At 39.8% G+C, this 21,659-nt stretch overlaps 1 protein-coding gene across 2 annotated transcripts in view; it reads right to left on the bottom strand.

Annotated features, from left to right (window-relative positions):
- kif16bb (kinesin family member 16Bb) overlaps window positions 1–21,659 on the bottom strand; it is a 29,635-nt gene that overhangs the window by 3,085 nt on the left and 4,891 nt on the right. The window contains exons 6-18 of one of the 2 annotated variants that reach the window (XM_082557993.1): window positions 21,311–21,426; window positions 21,083–21,225; window positions 20,684–20,852; window positions 19,930–20,049; window positions 19,619–19,794; window positions 19,457–19,516; window positions 19,308–19,376; window positions 13,353–13,472; window positions 13,189–13,234; window positions 12,969–13,106; window positions 10,186–10,265; window positions 5,584–5,672; window positions 176–269 (exon numbers count right to left, since the gene is read on the bottom strand). In XM_082557993.1, coding sequence (XP_082414119.1) covers window positions 176–269; window positions 5,584–5,672; window positions 10,186–10,265; window positions 12,969–13,106; window positions 13,189–13,234; window positions 13,353–13,472; window positions 19,308–19,376; window positions 19,457–19,516; window positions 19,619–19,794; window positions 19,930–20,049; window positions 20,684–20,852; window positions 21,083–21,225; window positions 21,311–21,426 — 1,420 coding nt within the window. The remainder of the gene's footprint in view (window positions 1–175; window positions 270–5,583; window positions 5,673–10,185; window positions 10,266–12,968; window positions 13,107–13,188; window positions 13,235–13,352; window positions 13,473–19,307; window positions 19,377–19,456; window positions 19,517–19,618; window positions 19,795–19,929; window positions 20,050–20,683; window positions 20,853–21,082; window positions 21,226–21,310; window positions 21,427–21,659) is intronic. The other variant, XM_082557994.1, reaches the window with a different exon arrangement.

Below are 21,659 nucleotides of genomic sequence, written 5' to 3' on the forward strand. Positions count from 1 at the left end.
CTGTGTTTTAGCTTTAATACATTTCCTTAAACAAACAAAACAACTAAGTCATATCTAATTCCATGCAGAAATCAGCAGCGGCTTTATGACTAAATCCCTCCATTATCTTAAGTTTGATTTTCTTTTTGGCAACTGCACAAAAAAAATAAATAAATATAAAAATATGCATACATACTGTAGTCTCAAACGTTCTTGCTGGGGTAGGGGCAAGACAGACGCTTGAGGCTTTGGACATTACTTCTGCATTTTTAGCCGGATGGATGTGTTGGCTGAAGAGACAGCAAGCATAAACAATATTCAAAAACTGTGTCAATGGGAGGATGTGGGAGCACAATACAGCTGCAGTTATATGCTTATATGTGTTGCTAGGGTCTTTGTTTTCAAGAAGCAATTTAATTATTTGCTGTAGTGTCACACTGAAGACATCAGCTTGCATAGAAAAGACAAGGCTGAAATACCCTCCCGACCCTATCCTCACAAAACCCATCCATTAGATTTGAAAAGCAAACAGCCCAAATGGCTGGATGAGATTAGAGCCACTCGACTAGCTGTGAAATTAAATAGAATCTGTGCATGTTGATTTGAGGATTTACATACAATACTCAGCACTCCAGAGGGAGGAGCAGAAACCAAATATACAGCTGAGAAAGACTTCTGACAGTAAACATTGGCTTTGGCTGATATTTGTATATAAGCAGCAGGTTGATGAAGGGTGCAAGCGGGAGCAGTAAAGCATTGACAGCATCAACAAGAGGGACACAGTGCAGGTCCTGCTGATGATTAAAGGATTTTTGCAGATCCTGAGGATCAGTAGAGAGGATGTCCTGTACTCTGCGATGTTTGCTCACCAAAGGAAAGAAAAAAAGAGAAAACAGGTACTGGGATTCCCAAGCTGACCACATTTTTGCAATCAGTGTTTCCTGCTGTTCACAAATTGTAGCTCACATGCAGAGGCTCAGAGTTCTGTGACATGGCTTCATAAAATCGGTACACAGAAACTGATTCATTAACACCACCACAAAGTACAGTTTGCCTCCCTGTTGTTTCCCTCTGTTCCTCCATGGCCTCCTAATCCTTGTGTTGATTGCGTTCCCCACTGTTTTCCTGGACCTGCTGCTATCCAACCCACAGGCTAAGCTCTGTTTCCACCCACGTAGTCATACAGACACCACCACAGATTTTATGAATTGTGATATACGAAGTCCTAGGTCAGTTGACGTGCACCCTGCATCAGATCTCATAGTATAATCTAGGTAAAAATACATTGTGCGGCCATTTTTAAAAGATGTTCATTGTTGACTTAATGACTTAAAGTGAACAGAAGAACAAAGAATAAAAAGACTGACATTCAGAGCTAGACAAGTGTTAAGTTACACAGGAGCTCCCAAAGTGAGGAACTTTAACCAGTGAAATTATACCATTTCAGGTGATGTAAGCTCGTAATAGCAGCTTGTCAGCGGTCAAAAATGGAAGAGAGAAAAACGCTGGCACTTGGCCTTCTGACCAGAGATGGAGGATACTGAGAGGGTTGTCAGATAAGGGACTTTCAGAGCGTAGGGGGCCATTAAATGTTGTTTCGGGTCAAACACCAGTTGGCTGGTTCCATCGCTGGAAGCGCTCACAGTCCAGACTTTCTGGGTTTGAAATGGCTGCATTTCAACTTGGACTTCAAAATTGTGGCTCTGCTACGCAGTCCATTTAATAAAGTATGAATCAAACACAGTGGGGTCCCTTTTACAAGGGAAGAAGTGAGTCTTATGGGCATAGATTTATACACAATATGAAAGCATATGACCTGGCCTCTACAGGCAACATGGCCCTTTTCCTGCCTCTCCTAGGAATATCCATCTTATGTCTACATACTGAAAGCTCAAGTCATGACATTTATAGTGCATTTGGAAAGTTCTCAGACGCTTTGAATTTTTCTACATCTTCACATGGATACAGTCCATTTTTCTTCAATAATCCACACACAAAGCTTTGAGCGTTATGCATACTGACACACCTTTAGTTTGAAAGACTCGTTCATCTCTCCCAAATCTTTCAAGTTCAGTGTGACTGGATGAGAATCACCAGTTCAGAAGCCTGTACTACAAAGGATTTGGGGTTTAGCAAGGGGGGGGGGGGGGAATAGAAAATAAAATAAAATAAATCACAACCACAGGTTTTCGGTACACTAAGTTACCATTGTGCTAACAGGGGTACAGCAGGGTAACTTATGCTGCAGGCCTTATCTGCTTCAGAACAAATTGGTTTTGAGAAGAGACAAACAAGAACGATATCACATACGGACCAAACTCATAACATCACCATTCCTAGTGAAACAGCTTAGCCTGCTTACAGTTATAAATTCTATTTTTGTTTTTCTCTTTAATTGCTCTTGATACTTAATACTGCCACAACTGCAGATGAAAGAATAAGGCTAAAATGGTTTTACACCCAGTCATTTAACAGAATAAGCAACCATAATTACTCCCTTCACCTCAGGTCTTAATGACATCTTAATAAGTCTATTATAGTCAGCATTTATATAGCACTTTCCCAGTCTTAGCTGACCACAATGTTAAAGTGCACACATAATCATAAAGTGCCTTAATATTCTACAGCTGTACAGACCTACCACTGATAACCATCTTTGTGTGACTACCGTATTATATCCTTCCTTTGTTGTGTGGGCTACTAGACTCCACTGACACTTGGTTTTTCCTCAGCTGTATTTTGCCATTTTGTTAGATTATAAACAGTTGGCCCCATAATAGATGGTGAGTAAGGACTTTGGTTCTCGTGGCATTCGGCTGTATTTTACCTCACAACAGGCTGTTACGTTCCTTTCAGTTAGGACCAAGTTCTCCATCTCTACCATAAAGGACTGATTGGTGAAGTGATGCAATGACAGTTGTCTCCATACAAACTCTGAAACATTCACTGTGACCACCGTCTTCCTGGCTGCTTGTCTAACCAAGCACATTTGTCCCACATTACCCCACTTGCCTGGTTGGCCAAGACAAACTAGTGGTTTTAAACTTCTTCCACTGGAGAATAATAAATACTACAGCTTGTTATAGCCTGTTCTGTGCCTTTACACAAGATTTAGGTGTATACTTTGACCTTGTATCCCAGTTTGCCCTAAAACTTAAGACCTAAACCATCAAATGTGAGATCTTTCATAAAAACCTTTCATGTCCGATGAATACAATCAGGCACAAATGGACTCTAAATTGTAAAAGCATCTCAAGGACTGCTGGTAGGAGGATGAATCAAAGCCCAAAGGATCTGAATAACCCTGTAAATTAAATATTTTCAGTATTTCTTAAATTATAAAAACACATGAACAGTTCTTGCTTTGACATTGTGCAGAATCATGTGTAGATTGATTAACAGGGAAAATTAAATTAGACCGTTTTTAAAGACAAATCTGAAATCGGAAAGAGTGTACATGCCTTCCAAATGCACATTTCATATTGTCCTCTAATATTTATTCCAAATCCCTGAAAAGGCTAGTGAAGAGAGATTTTGCATTTTTGCTGTTTTTTAAAAACCCGCGAGTAATTTTAGTCTTCAAACATCTGAACTGGCTACAAAGTCATCTAATTTTGTATCATATTCAATTAGGAATTCGATATCAATGAAAGGACTGAGTTTGAAATGTTATTATGCAGATTTGTCACAACATCTGGAGAGGTGATTTTACCTTATTCTTGGAGGCAAAGCCAGGTGAGGAAAACAAAACGATTTGTGGTGATGCATTAAGCCTCTTCCTGCCCAAATTATTAGCGCTCTCAAAAGTGTGCAACCCCACTGAACAGGCAGGTTGCTTTTGGTGCAACAGAGCACCTCCCCTAGTAGCTGCGAGTCCTTTCACTGATGGCTTTTGTCATTCCCAGACCCCAACAGATCTCCAAAGCCAGCATTTGAATTTAAATGATTTGCTCTTATTTATTGTTCAGGATCATTTCCAAAATGACTCAGTAAAGTGAGATCCATTCTGTCCTTGCTGCGAGGGAGATTCTGCTATGCAAATAAGTAGAAAAAAAGATTGAACACATATCTGAATACAAAGCGAAAAAGTCCTTCACTGAACCATTATGCTCAAACAGTGCATATGGGCACTTTGCCAGGTGAGAGGAGGCGATGTTAAATACAATGAATACATCATTTAATATTTTATGATGTGTGTTAATTGACACCCAGAGCAGAACCCAATAACCAAAGTTTATTTTGCAATGTGCCTCATATGCATTGCATGAGTTTTTCCTTCTGTCGACAGTCTCTCTCTGATCTGCTATGAACACTGACAATCTATCTCCACCACTCACCACGACTGACTTCCTTTCTCCCTTTAGCAACAGACCAAGTTTCTGATGTAGGATAATGAAGACACTATTCCGCCAACATAAGCCGTGTAGTAACCCATATACATGTGTATTCACCCTTTCATATCTAAATCAAACATCACCAGACCAGTGGATCGGGAAGCAGGTGTCAGACTGAAAGCAGTATTAATCACATGAGTAGGATGGGGATACTGCGGTGTGAAGGAAATTATGTGTCAGACAGCTCCACATGCTGTAAAACATCAGGGTTAGCAGATCATGAGACCAGGGATGTCTCTCAAAACGCTCAGTGTTAGTAGGTGGTGAATAAGATTTTGGACATTAATTCACTGAACACTGAGACACTGGCATCAATCAACACTCACAATTTCAAAGCAGTGGCAGGGCATGAAGATTTCACCTTACCAAACGCTGATAAACATCATGGTACGCTATTGTTTAAAAAAAATAAAATAAAAAATTTAAAAAAGGGGGGGGGGGCTGCAGTGCAAGTACCTTTTTTTTTGTTGGCATATAGTCAAACCTCAAACCTGGTTAGCTATTCAAAATTAGAAAAGAGGCTGCTATTTTGCATCACTGCTGCTCATTAAAACAGTCTTTACTCTACCAAATTCACAAATCAAATACCAATAAATGCCAAAAATGTGATAGAAGACAGAACGGTTTGAAGCAAGTGAACTGTACTTTAAAAATAGATAAATCAAACACCCCTTGGATCATTCATTACTGATGATACAGAGAGGAAAGTGGGGGGGGGGGGGGGGGAGGCCTAAAAAGAGAAGAATCTGCTGCAGATGGAGTAAAACAAGGGAAACTGCATAACTACTAATGAACATTAGTAAACCCCCCCCCACACTTTTTTTTTTAATTTTTATTTTTTTTAACTGTATTGTGGGAATTTTCAGGGGAGCTGAACTTTAAGTGTGTTGCAGTAATTTTGAAAATGGGACACTGGGCAGGTCACTACCTAGTGAACAAGGTGCCATTCTCGGACATGCCCTTGGTTGTAGGAGAGCTGCCTGCTCCGATTTCCATGGGCTCAGCAATAAGCACTACAGAATGGCTTTTTGTATGTTCCCACCTCTCCTCACAGAAATGGTGCCATGATTTATGGCTTTGATTTGGTCTGTGTGCCCAACGAATGCTGCTCAATAAGCAGGCACGTTGCGGAGATTGAGGTGGAATGAATGCAGATATGCTGGGCTCACAAAGTGCAGAGAGCCATTACACATGTCTGCATATGTCTTACCATCGATTTTGCACCATCGCCTTGGACAAATTCTCAGTAGAGTTGGACGAGTCGGTCACAGATGGGCTGAACACAGATGGCAATCCACTCTGCAGACAACAGAATGACACAGCACTGAAATCTGCCTCGGTATAAGAAACAAGTGACAGCTTACATTTCCATTTGACCAGAGGTTTAGTTGATGCGTCTTCATTTTTAGTGTTTGCAGAAATGTCTAAACAGGTAATAGAAAAATACCGTATGAATCCATCGCACATGGCTAAAATAAAGTGGTAGTACGTAAAGTATTTCATTCTTCAATACAATTTCCGTATTTAGTAAAACTGTATTAATATTCAGACAGAACACTTTAAAAAATTTTTTTTACACAACAGATACAGGCTACAGTCTAGATGTGCTAGCACATATTCAGACTAAGCGAAAGTGAAACTCTTGAGACCATCTCATTTAGAAGCGATGTTAAAAATGAATGTTAAAGAGTCTCCTTGGAACCACAGTGGGGCCTGGATGCCGGTGCTTTACTTGGCTGTAATAGCGTGCCGCTTTCAATAATGCAAAGAGCAGAGAGCTGTCAAAAGCCAGAAGTACAACTGTGTCTAAAATGGTGTGTGAATCAATTTTACAACATGAAATGCTATAAAGCACAGGGTGCTCAAAGTTGCAGGCTTGACAGTCCATTCACTGACAAAGTTCTTTTTTTTCATCTCGTAACTTTACTGAGCACTGATACTTTAATAAAAGTTCCAATTTCTTAGTGTGATCATTTTAGCAACATTAACATTATACTACTCATTTCATTCGAAGTGCAAAGCACCAGGGTTGATAATCAATCACGCTTATAAAATTATTCATCCCCCAGTTTATTTGGCTGAAAACACCAAGCTACAAATATAGTTTTCAATGTTAAAGAGGCTCAGTGTATGGTGCCTTAAGTGCTCCATGGACAGCCTGAGAAACTCAGCCCTCGTCCACCTTTCCACTACATTAAGGTGGACCGCATCTGACATTTCTTTAACTGTCCAAAACCAAAAATGTGACATTTAAACACAAACGTTGAGAGAGAAGTTGTGGAATACGTGTATGCTTTACTTACATTTTCAACACTTGTGTGTAGCCAAGTGCAACATTATGATCTTCTTGGAGACTAGGTCTGAAAATGTCCACTCAGTGTCATGACATGATTTCACTGTGCTATAAAGCTTTGAGTAGTGAGCAGCCAAGCAACATTACAGTCTCTCAGCGTCATCTAATGGTTTCAGAGCTCCTTTTGTTAACATGCTCCCCTAGTGTTTCTCATATAGAGGCTCACAGAGAATAGTCTTTATTTTACATAGAGAAGGTAAAACACTGTATTCGCATTTTTAAATAACTAACCTTACTTTTCCTTTTTGAGGTGGTTTGAGTAAATCTGCGACAAAGACGTTTTGTCATATCTTGAATAGATGAACCTTGGAAACCTACTCAGCAGCAGCTGCACCATACAGGATTTTAACAAGAATCTGTAACACACCGGGACTCACTCCACATTCAACTTCTAGCTACAAATGGCCACATGAGTGAAATAACTCAAGCATAATGATTCAGATTTTCAGATGTTTTTTCTGTTGATCAGCGTAAAATAAATCCCAATGCCTGCTACCATGTAAAAGACAAAAATGTCAAAAGGACTCAATGCTAATTGTACACTGTTCATTTCACAGCATAGCTCTAAATATTAGGGGTGCAACGATATTCGTATCGATATTGAACCGTTCGATACAGTGCTTTCGGTTCGGTACGCATATGTATCGAACAATACAACATTTGTAATTTATTTTATCAATTTTCCTTCTGACGATGCCGTCTGTGTGGAGCGCTCAGTGAATCTGCGTTCGACTACTCCGCCTAGGCTGCACTGTCGAGCGCAGATCCACTGAGCGCTCCACACAGACAGCATCGTCAGAAGGAAGAGCGCAGGGCAAGCTAGCAAGACAGAAGTTAAGCTCTCCTTGTAACATGGACCTCCCCCACCCTCATTCAGATCTGGCGTTTGGAATTATTTTGGTTTTCATGTGAGTATGACCCTGAAGGTAAGCGAGTCATGGACTAAAGTAAAACAGTATGTTGGATGTGCCACGCAATGCTCAATTACATGGGTGGGAACTAGTGTGTTAGCGCAGTTAGCTCGTGAACGTGTTGGCCGTCTAGCCCCATGCACGGAGCGATCGGCGGTAGCTCGTTAACGGAGATTTGCCGTGTTGTGGCGTTAAGGTTATTTCAACGAGATTAACCTGAAAGCACTAGTGGGAACACAACGAATATGACTGCACATTTACGCCGACATCATCCTAGTGCAAAGACAAAAACAACAAGCATGCTACTAACTTTAGCCGAGTCATTTAGACAGCTGTTAGCACATGATTCTCCTTATGCTGCTGAGAATATAGCCCAGAAGAAGCAGATAGTATAGCTTTTATTTTGGAAAGAGACATTTCTCTGTAATAAACTCTCTTTTCCAAAGATGAGTGATTCCTCAATCAGATACAGGGCTTGCAATATCGCTAGCCCGACATCCTGGGGCTAGCGATTTTTTTCAGTCGGGCTACCAAAATCTCTCTGCCCTGCCCGTCGGGCTATTGTAGGAAGGAAAAATATATGTCAATGCTTTTGCATTCTTTCAGAAATGTAGCTGGGTAATTATGTCATTGGCATCGGTGAGCCACTGTCAATATGTGACATATTGAAGTCGCGTTTGAATTTGCGCTTGTTTTTTTGCTTTCACTTTGCAATCGTGCGAACTGTGTATAGAGAGCGACAGCACTGATCTGTGAGTGATGATAATTTGTGCACCAATTCCTCTGACATCGTCTTATTAATCGTTAGCTTACTATGCAAACATGACAAGTGAAATCTCCCGCAGCTTAAACATGTGAGAGGTTGATCGCGCAGAGAATCGCTGAGCTTATGTGAGTCCATGTGTAAAAGCAGCAGGATTTATATTTGACTACGATGACCTGGATGACTGAGAACCTTCACAGACAGATATATATTTTAGTTCTGCTGAGCCAAATAAGACAGGTCAGGGTGAAGAAGTGACAGCCAAAGAAAAGCTTACCACAAAACGGAGAAGTTATGACAAATCAGACTATAAGGCAAAAAGAAAGTGCAGCTTTATGGTTTCATGGACAAAAGAATTTCTGTGGCTGCAATATGACGAGCTAAATAACCAGGGCTGCACATAAGTGGTCCGCAGGTGCGCATTCGCTGTCAAAATAAAAAACACACACAAGGGTTAGGGTTAAATTTAAAAACTGTACTTTTGAGTTAAAATATATATTTATAATTTTAATAAATGACAAATTAAAAAGGCATGAACATGTTTTTTGTATCGAAAAAATATCGAACCGTGACACCAAAGTATCGAACCGAACCGAACCGTGAATTTTGTGTATCGTTGCACCCCTACTAAATATATATGGAAAATAAAAAGTAAATGAGAGATTGCTCTGTCATTTTAAAAGACAATTTATTTGTTGCCACAGTGTTGATGTTAGAGTTGTTTTTAATTTACTGGTATTTATTTTTCATTCAGTTTAAACTAATTTAGCATCAGTATTTGCTGACTGTAGCTATATGCAGTTTAAAAATGTTCAGAACAGTGAGGATAAGAGCTGAGCACTTGCATATTCTGCATGTTGCATTTACATTACAACATTTGGATAAATGAGACTTAAAGCCATATTGTTAAAATGTTTAGGTTTTATTTCATTAACTGAGATGTTTTTCACACCCAGTTTCAGTTTTTAGTTACAGTTGAATTAACCGTAATAAATTTGAACAGTAACAAATGCTGTGGCAGACTTGCAGTTGTCGAGTAAATCCTCGTTAACTTTTTAATTGATTAATAGCGTCAACTTTTTCTACTTTAATACTGGATGAAATGTATCCAAGTCTTCTTACATTTATTTTATCACCAACTAAAAATATGCCTTCAATAGATTTTAAATCAGGAATGCTTTACATTGATATATTACTGCAGAGAAAACAGTGCCTGCAGTATCCAAGAGTGTGAGGGAGTTTGTGCTTTCACACAATGCTTCTTTAAAAATACTAAAAGCCAAGAGGAAGCTGTTGCAAAAAGGACGAATAGCAGCCAGCTTTGAAAGGCACTGCACCTGGCCTCCTTTCAGGAACAGCAGGAGGCTTTTCTAGCGTGAGAAAGTTCTAAAGTTGGGAACATATTGTCCATGATGTGAGCCAATTATTCAAAAACAAAAAGAGTTTTATATAAACAAGCAAAAACCTGCACCAACTGAAAAGCTCATAGTTAATATTCTGATCAAAACAAAGCCATATGGATCCCACTGGTGATGTGGTGGAACTTTCTCATGTAGATTTTGAACATGATATCAATATGAGTAATATTTGTCAAAGGTAGCAGGCATTACAGCAGGTAGTTATGGCAACAAAGAGCATGATGTTTACTTGCTTTTACAACATTACCAGCAGAAAATGCAGCTGAGGCACTCCCCCCCCCCAGAGACACTACACTTTAGAAAAAGTCTAGTAGTAGAAGACTCGGGATCTTTTCTGCATGCGGTGGTTTTTAGTATTTTACCATACCTGGTATTTCAGTCTAAGTTGGGAAGCAGTCGGTTGGTTAAACCAGAGTGTGGCTCCTTTTCCCAACTGTATGATGGCACCTAAAAGGAGCCCAAAGAGATAATACATGAAAAGAAAATGGGAAAATACCAATTAACTAGTCATTATGAACTTCATTACTATTTGGTGTCCAAAATAAAGAAAGAAAGAAAAATAATATGATGTGATTCATAGGGAAAACTGGTACAGTCAATGACAGATGCCGGTGACAAATCTGCCAGGAAACCTTTGGAGGTGTGGCACAGTCTGCATAATTTTTCTGTTGCCATGAGAATCTTCCCTTTGTTGTGGGATAGCAGTGACCCATATCTACACTGAACACTGGAGAAACTCGACTGAAAGCACAAAAATCCCCCACACAGTTTCGTCTGGTGAGTTAATGAATTGCCATCAGGAACACAATCCCCAACATGATTGGCAGTGGACAAGACCAGGGCGATAATTTACCAGAGAAAATGGTCCAAGGAAACTTGAGAAGTCTTGTAAAGCTATAGAATTGAAGTGATATTGGGGTTTATATATATCAGACTCACGTTCATGTGGCCATATCCACAGATTTTCACGAGGTCTCTCCCGCTTTTCCTTCTCCTCTCTCAGCAGAGCGACTACTAATCTTGCTTCTACTAATGACTTCTGACGAGTGACAAAGTACCTGAGAGAGCGGCCTGTGATGGAATCCAGCTGCTGTTGGGCTGAAAATTACTATCATTTGTTCAAGAAAATAGGTTCAGATGCAGCCATTTCTGAAGGGGATATTGGATAAATTGAAATGCTTATGAAAGAGACTAGCATAGCCAGGCCCTGTGCTGCCTGGCTCTGTTTAAAGTTTTTATCTCTCAAAAGCCAAGCAACGGGGATGTGGAAGCAGGAAACGGTGAAAGCTCCCAGCCCTGGCAAGAAGTGCCGGCTCAGGGGGGCCAGAGTTCCAGCCCGGCTTGCCTCTGTCCTTTGAAAGGTTAATGTTCTGGCCCACTTCAAACCTGTCGGCCCTATCAACTCCATCTGCCAATTAAATGGAGGGCCTGGGGCTTTGTCTGGAGCTTTGTCCGGGGCCTCTCGCCCTTCAAAATGTTTAGTAAAAGAAATGGCATCTGCCCTATGGAGAGCTGTGTTCAGAATCCGCTCATGCCCCGAGTGCACGGCAGTAGGAGAACCGGGGAGATAAAGTGGATTTCATTTGAAGATGTGATGCAGCGATCATATATAACTGCATTCAAAATGGATGAAAGTCGTATTGGCTCCCACAAGCCAAAGGATTATGTATGAATGAGAGAGAGAGAAATCTTTTTTCTTATAGATTTCCAGCACCAGTGTTCATTAAAGAATGTCAAGAGTACATTAAATTAGAGATGGACCGATCCGATATTACGTATCGGTCCGATACTGACCTAAATTACTGGATCGGATATCGGAGAAAAATAAAAAATGTAATCCGATCCATTAAATATCACGAAAGCACCTCACAAAACTTGCAACACGCCGTAACTCGCCTCAGAACGTTAGCACGTCGGAGCAGTATGCATCACGTGATAGAGCAGCTGTGGCATGCGGGAACTGTCGGTGGTCTGGATAGCATTTGGAGCTTCGCTAGCAACCCGGCATTTCATCTCCGACAAAGTTATCCCGAGAGAAGTAAAGCAAGTGTGTAAGTCCATCTCTGAATGTTTGTAAAGCATTCCTGCGTTAAGCTTAACAAACGATATATGGAGCGACTGCCTCTTCTGGCTGCTACTTCAATCATGAAACTGCTTAACGATCAGCTGATCGGCTTTTCTGTCGCGAGTCCGTGTCTCTAGTTTGCTTTTGGCCCACTTTGCACCAGAAAGAGGAAACCAGCGGCTGAACAACAGCAGCACGTTTAAGCTTGATCAGCTGTTGTTAGAATTTATTTATTATTACTTTCTACTCGAGGATCTTTTTCTACGTAGCTGACGCTGGTAACTGTGCAGGGGCGGATCTAGCAAAGTTTAGCCAGGGGGGCCGATAGGGCATTAACAGGGAAAAGGGGGCACAAAGACATACTTTTCTTTCTTATTCTCATTTAAAATGTCGAGCTTTTAATAAATAATTATCTGACACCCAAAGTTTTAATTTGATGCAAAATAAATAGAAGTCAATTACTGTATATAGTAACTATTAAGTCTAATATATATACCCTAGTAAGCTATAGTACTTTTTCCTTTGGGAAGGTACCATCTGTGCAGTCTGCAATTTTGTTGAAGAAAGATGTTGAATCTATTTAATATTTCTTGAAAAATAATTGATTTCTGTGCATTTTTTTTCACACTGCATCAAATTAAGGTTGGTTACGTCGATTAAGCATCATGAGGTGGAGCGTGAGGGGTGGTTCCCTATTTTTTATTTATTTATTTTTGTTGTTGCTGGGAGTTGGAACCCTATTAGTTAGGCTGCTTAATATTTATGCTAAGTACTCTTTAAAATACCAGAATAGGGAGGATGGTGTAGGTTTAAGTTTATTAGATTGATCAGTATTGCTGAACTATGAAATATTTTTTTTTGCATACAGGTATAACAGAATAGCTTTAGTGTAGTTGTTGTTTTAAACTTGAGTATGAACTTATACAAAATGCAGCAAGATATTTAAAAAAAACAGTTTTGTTGATTAAAAAAAACACTATATCGGATTCATATCGGTATCGGCAGATATCCAAATTTATGATATCGGTATCGGACATAAAGTGGTATCGTGCCATCTCTACATTAAATATTACAGAACTGCTTACCCTGAGTCAGCTGGCAAGGATCGGTGACCACAGAGCCATTGACTAAGCACAGTGCACCATCCTGAGGGAACAGGGTTACAGTCCCAGCAATGTTCTCAAGCACACAATGCACACTGAGGAGCCCAGGCCCATGGAGCACTACAGTACAATTGTGAAAGTCAGTATAAGAAAGCAGCTGCCAATCTGAAGTAAGAAGCATGTCGTTAAAACCCCAACTCACCAATATCTTGGGTGCATGATGCTTTGCCAATTATGGTTCTGCCTTCCTATAGATTAGAAGATCATAAAAATACACAAAAAGTTATTGTGTGACAAAATAATTGAGACACTTTCCGATTAAATCAAGAGTAGTGCATAAATATGAAGCTCAAATAAACTATTCACTTTCAAGTAATAGAGGGCGATTCCAGTGCTTTGCAGATCTTCACCAACACCGATAAGGTGAGGCAAACAGCAATCCAACACCACTCCACTCCCCTCCTTCCTCAGAGTCACCGTCTCCTCCTACAGAGAACAAGAGAACATACCACAAGACAAAAAGCTTATTTAATAGCCTGTAGCTGGAGTGGCATACAATATAAAATAAAAATGCTGACAGACATTTAATGGCAACCAGCAGAAAGCTGAATTCTTTATGACTGCTCTTCCTTGCCTGAAGGCCAAGCAGAATTGCAGCATTCCAACCATGTGTCACCATGAAACAGCAGATTGGCTACCGGCAAGAGAGACACTATAAATCATTTAGATTATCATGGCGAGAGTCAAACTGTACATCGTGATCAGTGAGTGCGACAGACGCAATACGGCTCACCCAACACACACACACACACACACACACACACACACACACGTTATAACATGTGCTGTTGCCTTTAGTGGTACATGGCAATCAAAATACTATAGAGCTTGTAAAGTATGTTGCCGTTACTTGAAGATGGCAAACCTCCACTGCTTTCATTTCAATTTACAGTGTTGCCCAAAGCAGTGTTGTATGGAAGGTCGCACTAAAGTGAATGCCTGTGCTTATTTTAGATTTTTTTTCCACCATAAAACATTGCATGAGTCAGCACAAATGTAAAATAAATAAATAAAAAATAAATAAAATCACAAATCAATTAGTGAACAGCATTAAAGAAATCACCACATTTAACTTATGGATCATTACTGCTCTGTAGTTGTAGATAAATCAGAAGTTAAATCAGAAGTCAAAAAAATAAGAATTTACTTTACTGTAAAATCTGTTAAGGATACCTCTGCTAAATAATAATTTGATAGTGTTCTCTATGGAAATCCGATAGGTAGAAATATCGATTTAATCCTCAAAAGCCATTTCTAAAGCTCAGGAAAGCTACACTTAAAAGTCTGATCTGCTTCATATTCCGCTTCACTGCCTCCAGCAATTGTTGCAGCATTAGTCAGACAGCTATACTGCATACGTGTCTGTATTTTACTTTGTATAATTCCATTCTTTACTTGACTAAAAAGGTATGGTTCAGTTAAAGAAAAGACCTGACAAGCTGCTGACTGAGTAAATACACAGAGCAGTTCATTTGCAAATTATAAAACAAGAAATTTAACACTTTGCTTCGGATGAACTGTAGGTTTAAATGACACAGAACTGAGCAATAAAGAGAGAAACTCAGCTCTCTAAGCGTTTAACCTTTTCCTTGCAGTGTAATGGCTGTTGCTCTTGAATAACCCAGAGTCTACCCATGTATGAGTGCCCTATGACAAGTATCCTCCTGTTAAACTGGTGGACCATTGCCTCACATTGCCACGGATTAGGAAAAGTAACTTTCAACCTCATCCTGCTGCTCTATCGAATAGATTGGACCGTGAAGCGAGAGACGCGTCCACCACCAGCACCACCTCTCTCATCGGCAGTTGCGAGATGGAAGAAATCCTTTTTTTCCTAATGAAGAAGGAGAGGCATCGACCACAGCCCCTGTACTTAATTAAAAGGGATTTTTCACAGACTTCATTAGGAGGTGAGGAGCAGCCTGGCAGATTAATGCACTGTGTCCACTTTCCTCAGACACCAGGAACAGATGAGATCCTCTTATTTTCCCCTCACATTCACACACTTGCTCCTCACCACACCCAGTCACTCTGTGTGTAACGCAAGGACACACTCTGTGTTCAGACTCAGGCAGCTGGTGAACATACTGTAATTAACCGTGGCCTGGACCAGCAGCCAGTCTTGGGCAGCATTTAGGATTCCATTAAAAGCCATCATTTGTGGTTGGGTAGAATTTTAATGGACTTTACAGCACTTTGACAGGTCAGGTTCCCGACTTCTTTGTCAAGTGGAGCAACTTGCCAAAACAGTCTATGAAAAAATAAATGGCATTTAGATTTCTTTGTCACATTAAAAAGGTTGAATCCCAGATTGCAATGTTTTTAAAAGTTAAAATGACATGTAAAAGAAAGGCACGTTTTCAAATGGCATAAAGCCTTTTGTTTGCAATGAATGCTAGTTAAGAATTGAATAAGAATCAAAGAGACCTGGCACCTCATTAAAAGTGATTTATTTTTAATATGCTTTGTTATCTGGGAGCATACTACATGTGAGAGCTGAATTTCAACCAACTGGTTATCAACTGTTGTTTTATTAGCCTGATATGTCTTCTAGCCATCAGCATGTGGTCATGCATTCATGCATGCAGTCAATAGCTGTCACATGCAATGCTTTACATAACATGCTGAACTTTCACCGATTCAAGGAGACTGCAGCGACATTAACTGTTATCTTGCCAATATGTCAAGTTTAACTGATTTTAGGGACAGAGCAAGAAGAGTGTAGAGGTGAAGTCAGGACCGCTGTAATAAAAACAGATTGTTATTTCCATCTGCATAATTTATATTTGGCAGTATGGCCCTCTCCTCCTTCCACGTGCATAAATGGAAAGCAAAAGGTGGGGAGAGCAGCAGCAAGACCTGGCACAGAACGGAGCAAGCAAGTGTCAGAGACAATCCTGCAGTACCTGGAGTTGAGGTAGGTTGCAAAGTGGCTTGCGTGTTCTCCAATAACTTCAAAATAAAGATAAGGATTAGGTTTTATTTAGTTAAGAGACAAAAACTATTATGAAGTCATCGACAGCAAAAATGAAATTAAAATATTCTGGAGAAATGAGATCCAATCAGAACTAATTAAGTTGTGTTAGAAAGGCAGGCCAGGTTAGTTCCCCCAGGCGCTATTTGTAAACTGTACAACTAACTCCCATGCTCAAAGTTTCTCACAAAAACAACAAAATATTAACACTGGGGAGGAAGAGAAGTCATATGGACACTTTGCGTTTGATGTCAAGGAAAATAAGTCTTCCTGTAAACCCTGTGGAACAACACTCACAGGTCAAAGCAGAACAAATTTAAACACTTTATATTTTAAATCAACTGAATCAACTTCATAATCAATGATCTCATGATCTCTGGTAAACTAAAAGAATTCAGATGCCTCAAGTACGACTAAAAAGGCGTTTTAACAAAAGGCTATGATCGAAACTGAATCAAAATTTGCTGACAAAATTAACACTGGTGGATTGCAGGTGTACATTAATGCAATGAGCTAGCACTGTCATCAGCTGATTTGTCAGGAGTCAGTTAAGAACACCTTTGTTTGTTTTAACTATGCTCAGTATGAAAAAGAAGGAAAATCAGTTCAGTTTTGTGCCAAGATTTGCCCACATGTGAAGAAAGGCTTATACAGCTTGTGAAATGCTATAATAATTACATTTTGTTAACTGCTGACACTACAAATAAAATTCACATTAAACATAGCGAGGCTCAGAGCGGGGTTTAAGTTGTGCTGTTGTGCTGATTGTAGCATGTCTGGGAAATGCAGAGACTACGACGATCAAAGAAAAGCCGTGGTTCATTTTATCTTACTGAAATAGAAGTCCCTCCCACAACACTGTGTTACAAGGGGACCCAAAAGGTTGGCTGGGGGAGCAGGGTGCAATTCTGCTCATGAAGTAGGAACTACTTACAAATATCTGTGCGTGTGTGTGTATATTATAATTTTGTTTAAGGTTCCCCCCACCCCCACCAGCCTCCTTGCAGTAAAACATTTAACTTTACCCTCTTCCTGCCTTTTTTGTTCTCTCAATCTCTTGCCGCCTCCGTCTGGTAAGAGGCTGCTCCGGAATCCATCTCATATTAATTACTTTCTCTTTCCCACATGCCCTGTAACCAATCTGGGAAGCTGACGATGAATAACTTTGCATTCTAAATCTGCTTTGAATACAGAATTCAAAATTCTGTTTACACCGCTCTTGGTCAACTTGTCTCCTTAAGGCCTGAGCAGAAATTCTCATCAAGCTTTCAGCAACAGGAGGACCTGAATTAAACACAAAATATATGAAACTTGGAGATGTGGAGAAGATGGTTCTTAAATTAAAAACCCTATGCTAGATATAGAGAACAGGTAATGTACATAAAACCCATTTCCAACCCTTTTTCCTCATATGAAACGTGTTGATGCCATACTGCATCTGCATTCAACCTTATAGCTAAAGCTTTTCCCCCCTTAGGTGCTTTTGCTGAATTTTAAAATGACCATCTTCCATTTGCACTTGAGGTGCATCTCTGTACTGATCCTAGTACAGACTCCACCTCTAATATCTGCAGCATTCCATGCAGGAATCCCACTTATCATTTTGCACCCAGGCAGAATGCAAATGCACAAGAAGACAAATGTCAAATCCATAAAGCCAATCATCAAACACTTAGAGTTTCACCAACACAAATGTGCCTACCGGTCACCAGTGCACTGGCCTTTTCACCTAGGTGTCACATTGTATCATGCATTTTAAACAATGTGTCTACATGAATGAGCACAGCTGTTTAAAAAAATAAATAAATAAAAAAAAAATAAGATGGGTGATGTTGCCTTTGAGCATAAAGTTATCACTGCTCGAATATGGAAACAGATTTATACCATAGTAACTCTAATTAACATGCTGGACAGACAGAAATGAAAGTACCATATGTCAATAATCAAGACCTCTTAATTAGGATCCGTGACAGAAGCTAATGAGTTCCGATACATGCCCGGGAATAAAAGGGCTGTCAAACCACTAAATGTCACCTACTAACCACCATCTGAATAGAATGTTAATTATTCACCGTACACATATAGCTGACATTCATGTGTATGGTATTTAAATTCTTACACAATGTCCTCATAAAAGCAAAGTAAACCTCTTACTTTGCTGCTGCATTACTAATGGCTGACACACACACATATTCAGACATCATTCAAAATCTGAAACAACAAAATAGCTTAACGCCATGAAAAACCACTAAAAGGAATGCATTAATAGCATGTATAATGACAGAGACAAGAGGTCACGCCATACTTTTCATGACTGGCACGCTTCACGGTTGAATGCATAATGCAAGACGCTTCTTGGCTGAACACAAGGAGACCCAAACAAATGATATTTGGTGTTTTTTGGGAGGTCGGGCATAAACTCAGCAGAGGAACAGAGTTAAGTTTCACTTTCGGCTGGCATTGCTGCCATTTTTTGTTTCACCCTGGAGTCTTTCGAAGCTGCTGCCACCCCATTTTTGCCTCAGAAAAGTCATATTTGTTGAGGGAGAAGACATATCTGTTCTGTTTCTCTTTGTAAGGCTCCCCAAACACTGTTGCAACCCAACTTTACAACCATTATACGAGCTCCCCTTTTGGATGCCACTTGCATCCAAATAGATGTAAAAATTTTATTTAAATGCTAGACTGAGTCTACTCCCTGTGAAGCAGTTATTCACAAGACTTGCAGTGACACCAGCTGGCAGGATCTCCTCACTGCAAGCAGTAAAACCTACTAAGACTGCTTTGGGGAGCTTGCTGCTTTGCTGATTAATAGTGTTAAAAACCTTTTCTATACTCTGTGCCCTCCTGTTCTAATCACATATCTTTCTGCTCCAAACTTTAAGTGGAATCATTTTTATATCTTTCTTAACATAATTTATTATAACACAAATAATTCCAAAGAGGGACATAGAAAATTAGGCAAGCAGCAAGGGCGCTTAACATTACTCTTAAACTGCTTCACATTTTATTCTAAAGTGTTTATCCCAACTCTGTGCAAAAGAAAAGCAGGTACAGGGGTTTGGGCTGTCTGTACATCTGATTAAATGGAAGAACTACAACAAACCTATTCAATGGAACAATGCAGGGCAACAAGTACTTCTCTCCGGTCTTATCCTCTAGCTCATATCCAAGAATCAAATATAACCCGCTGGCATTTGTGAGTCAAACACACCAATGGTAAATTGGCCCCGAGGATTCTCAAGCAGACGTTCATATTTAAATGCATGAATGAATCATTTTTGTACCTGCAGAATATTCAGTGTCTCCCTCCACGTGCTGCTTCTGTTCTTGGTCAATGCTACTGCCTGGAGGGACTGCAGAAATAACAGGTTTATTATTTACAAAAGGGAACTTCAAAATGCCTTTCATTTCTATTCTGCAGAGGATGACTCACCTTTGTCTCATTCAGCTCCTCCTTTACATCCACAGAGGATAATGGCACCTCATGCCCAACCTAAAGTAACAGCAAGAAAACAATACAACCTATAAAATAAGCTTTGAACAAGAAACACTATAAGATGTTTATGCCTCCTGTGAATGTGAGCATATGCAGGACCTGAGTGGCTTCTTTTAGTAGTTGATTGAGTTTGGTAACCTCTGACTGCAGTTCCCTCATCACCTTCATACTGCCATTATCGTTCACTGTGGGAGAGTTCACTATGTTTTTAGTTTGACTGGCAAAACGCAAAGTGTTCAGGGTCTCCATGTAGTTCACATCAGCAGGAGAAATGGCTGCCGGGGGGGGGGGGGTCATCAAGAGAGGACATGTTCATGAGGAGTGTGAAAACAGAAGATGGAAAATAAAAGAATTATGTGGTTAATAATGCTTCCAATATCAAAAACAGGTAAGAATTAAGTAATACATACTTGCTATCATAGTAGTCTTAGAGTTTCCACCCAGGCTGTCTTTTAGCAGCCATGTCAGCACAGAGTCTCTGTAAGGAATGAAGATCTGTTTTGTTGTTGACACTCCTACACCAAGGTCAGCTGAGAGTATCAAAAACAAAAGTACTCAGTCAAATACTAGAAAGGTAAAATGTTTCATCCACAAGTTGTATATAAATTCTGAGAACTAAATGCTCACTACTAAATATGTATTCTTCAGAAAAAGGCATCTAATTATCAATGGAATATGCATTTCAACCATAATTTCAAGGGTCGTTTATTTTGTGTTGTTTGTGTTTTAAATTACTTGACTACTTAAAAGATAAATTCAGCCAATGTGATATCCCTCACTGGTCAGTGAAGTTATGTCTAAGCATATCTTGCTTAATATCCTTTTTTTATCCTGTAATTGACTGTCATTTGCAAAACAAATATTAGTATTAATATTAGAAAGTAAAGACTGAGACATAAACCCATCTAAAGTCTTTACAAGGAAGCATCCCACAAACATCTCAACAATAAACCTCATTTAAAAAAAAAAGCAGAGTCGCCCTCTGCTGGCCATTGTAAAAAGTATAGGTCTAAGAGCCCTTCTGCTGCACAGCTACATCCATCTTTCATATAGATTTCTATGTAAAGAGTTTGATTTGACAGCTAAGAAAAAAAAAAAAAAAAAATAGGGTTGTAAATAGGTCCCAAACAGTAATTCCACAGCAAAATGACTGACTGCCTTTACCTAGAGCTGAGATCACATGTCCCAATGTGACCAGAGATTTGTTTATGTCGGCACTTTCCTTCAACCTGCCTCCTACTGTGCGTGTGGGATCAACTTTCTCGCTGCCTGCCAGGTCTACCAGGTGGATCTTACTCACCGTCTCGTATAACGGTTCTGCATCACACCACACCTGTCCCAGGAAACAAAAAAGGCAATATCACAGAAGAATATACTTCCGTATACAAGTGATATCACAAACAGAGAAAATGAAAGCTTGTGAAAAATAACACCACAACAGATCAGGTCTCATTATCTCATAAAAGTCTCAGCGGTTTTGGGGGACGGCTTTTGTTAACACCCACAGATCTCTAGCAAACATTTTACTTTGGCCAAATTCAAACATCAAGCACTGCGTTTCACCTGGGTGAACATTATGGTGAAGATGGCATGAGAGCGCTTGCTGAAGTCATTCACTCCCCTGCTGGCTGTGGTGCGCTTGGCATTGCCGAGAATGATCAGGCCCTCCACTTCACTGTAGCTTTGTACTAAATGCTTGGACAGATCTATGAGTTATATATATTTTTTGCATCAGATTTTATGCAAACACAGCTAGGATGGACATAGAATACAGGATAAAAACAGTCTTACTCTCTACATAGGGACCATGCCTAGGATGCTCCCTCACGCTCAAGCCCCCATCATCTGTAGGTGATGCTCTCTTTTTGAGAAGATCCTGCATCCGCTCATTGCAGATCTCAAGATAGCTGGTACAAAGATAAAAATACAATGTAGAACCATGATTTATTTTTAAAAAAGGTGACAAAGATGCAATGGAATATCTGTTTTCATTGTTAATCTGCATGCCAAATACCAATAAAGTTACTATTAACTCTCTAAGAAAAGAGATGCACAGTGAGGCCAAATGGTTCTTCTTATGGCGTTCTGCATGTACTGGCAAAAGAAATAATGAAAAATATGGAAAGCAGGTTTGACAGAG

The sequence above is a fragment of the Aulonocara stuartgranti genome (genome assembly GCF_965226115.1).
Source record: "Aulonocara stuartgranti genome assembly, chromosome: 13".
Classification (NCBI taxonomy): Eukaryota; Metazoa; Chordata; class Actinopteri; order Cichliformes; family Cichlidae; genus Aulonocara; species Aulonocara stuartgranti.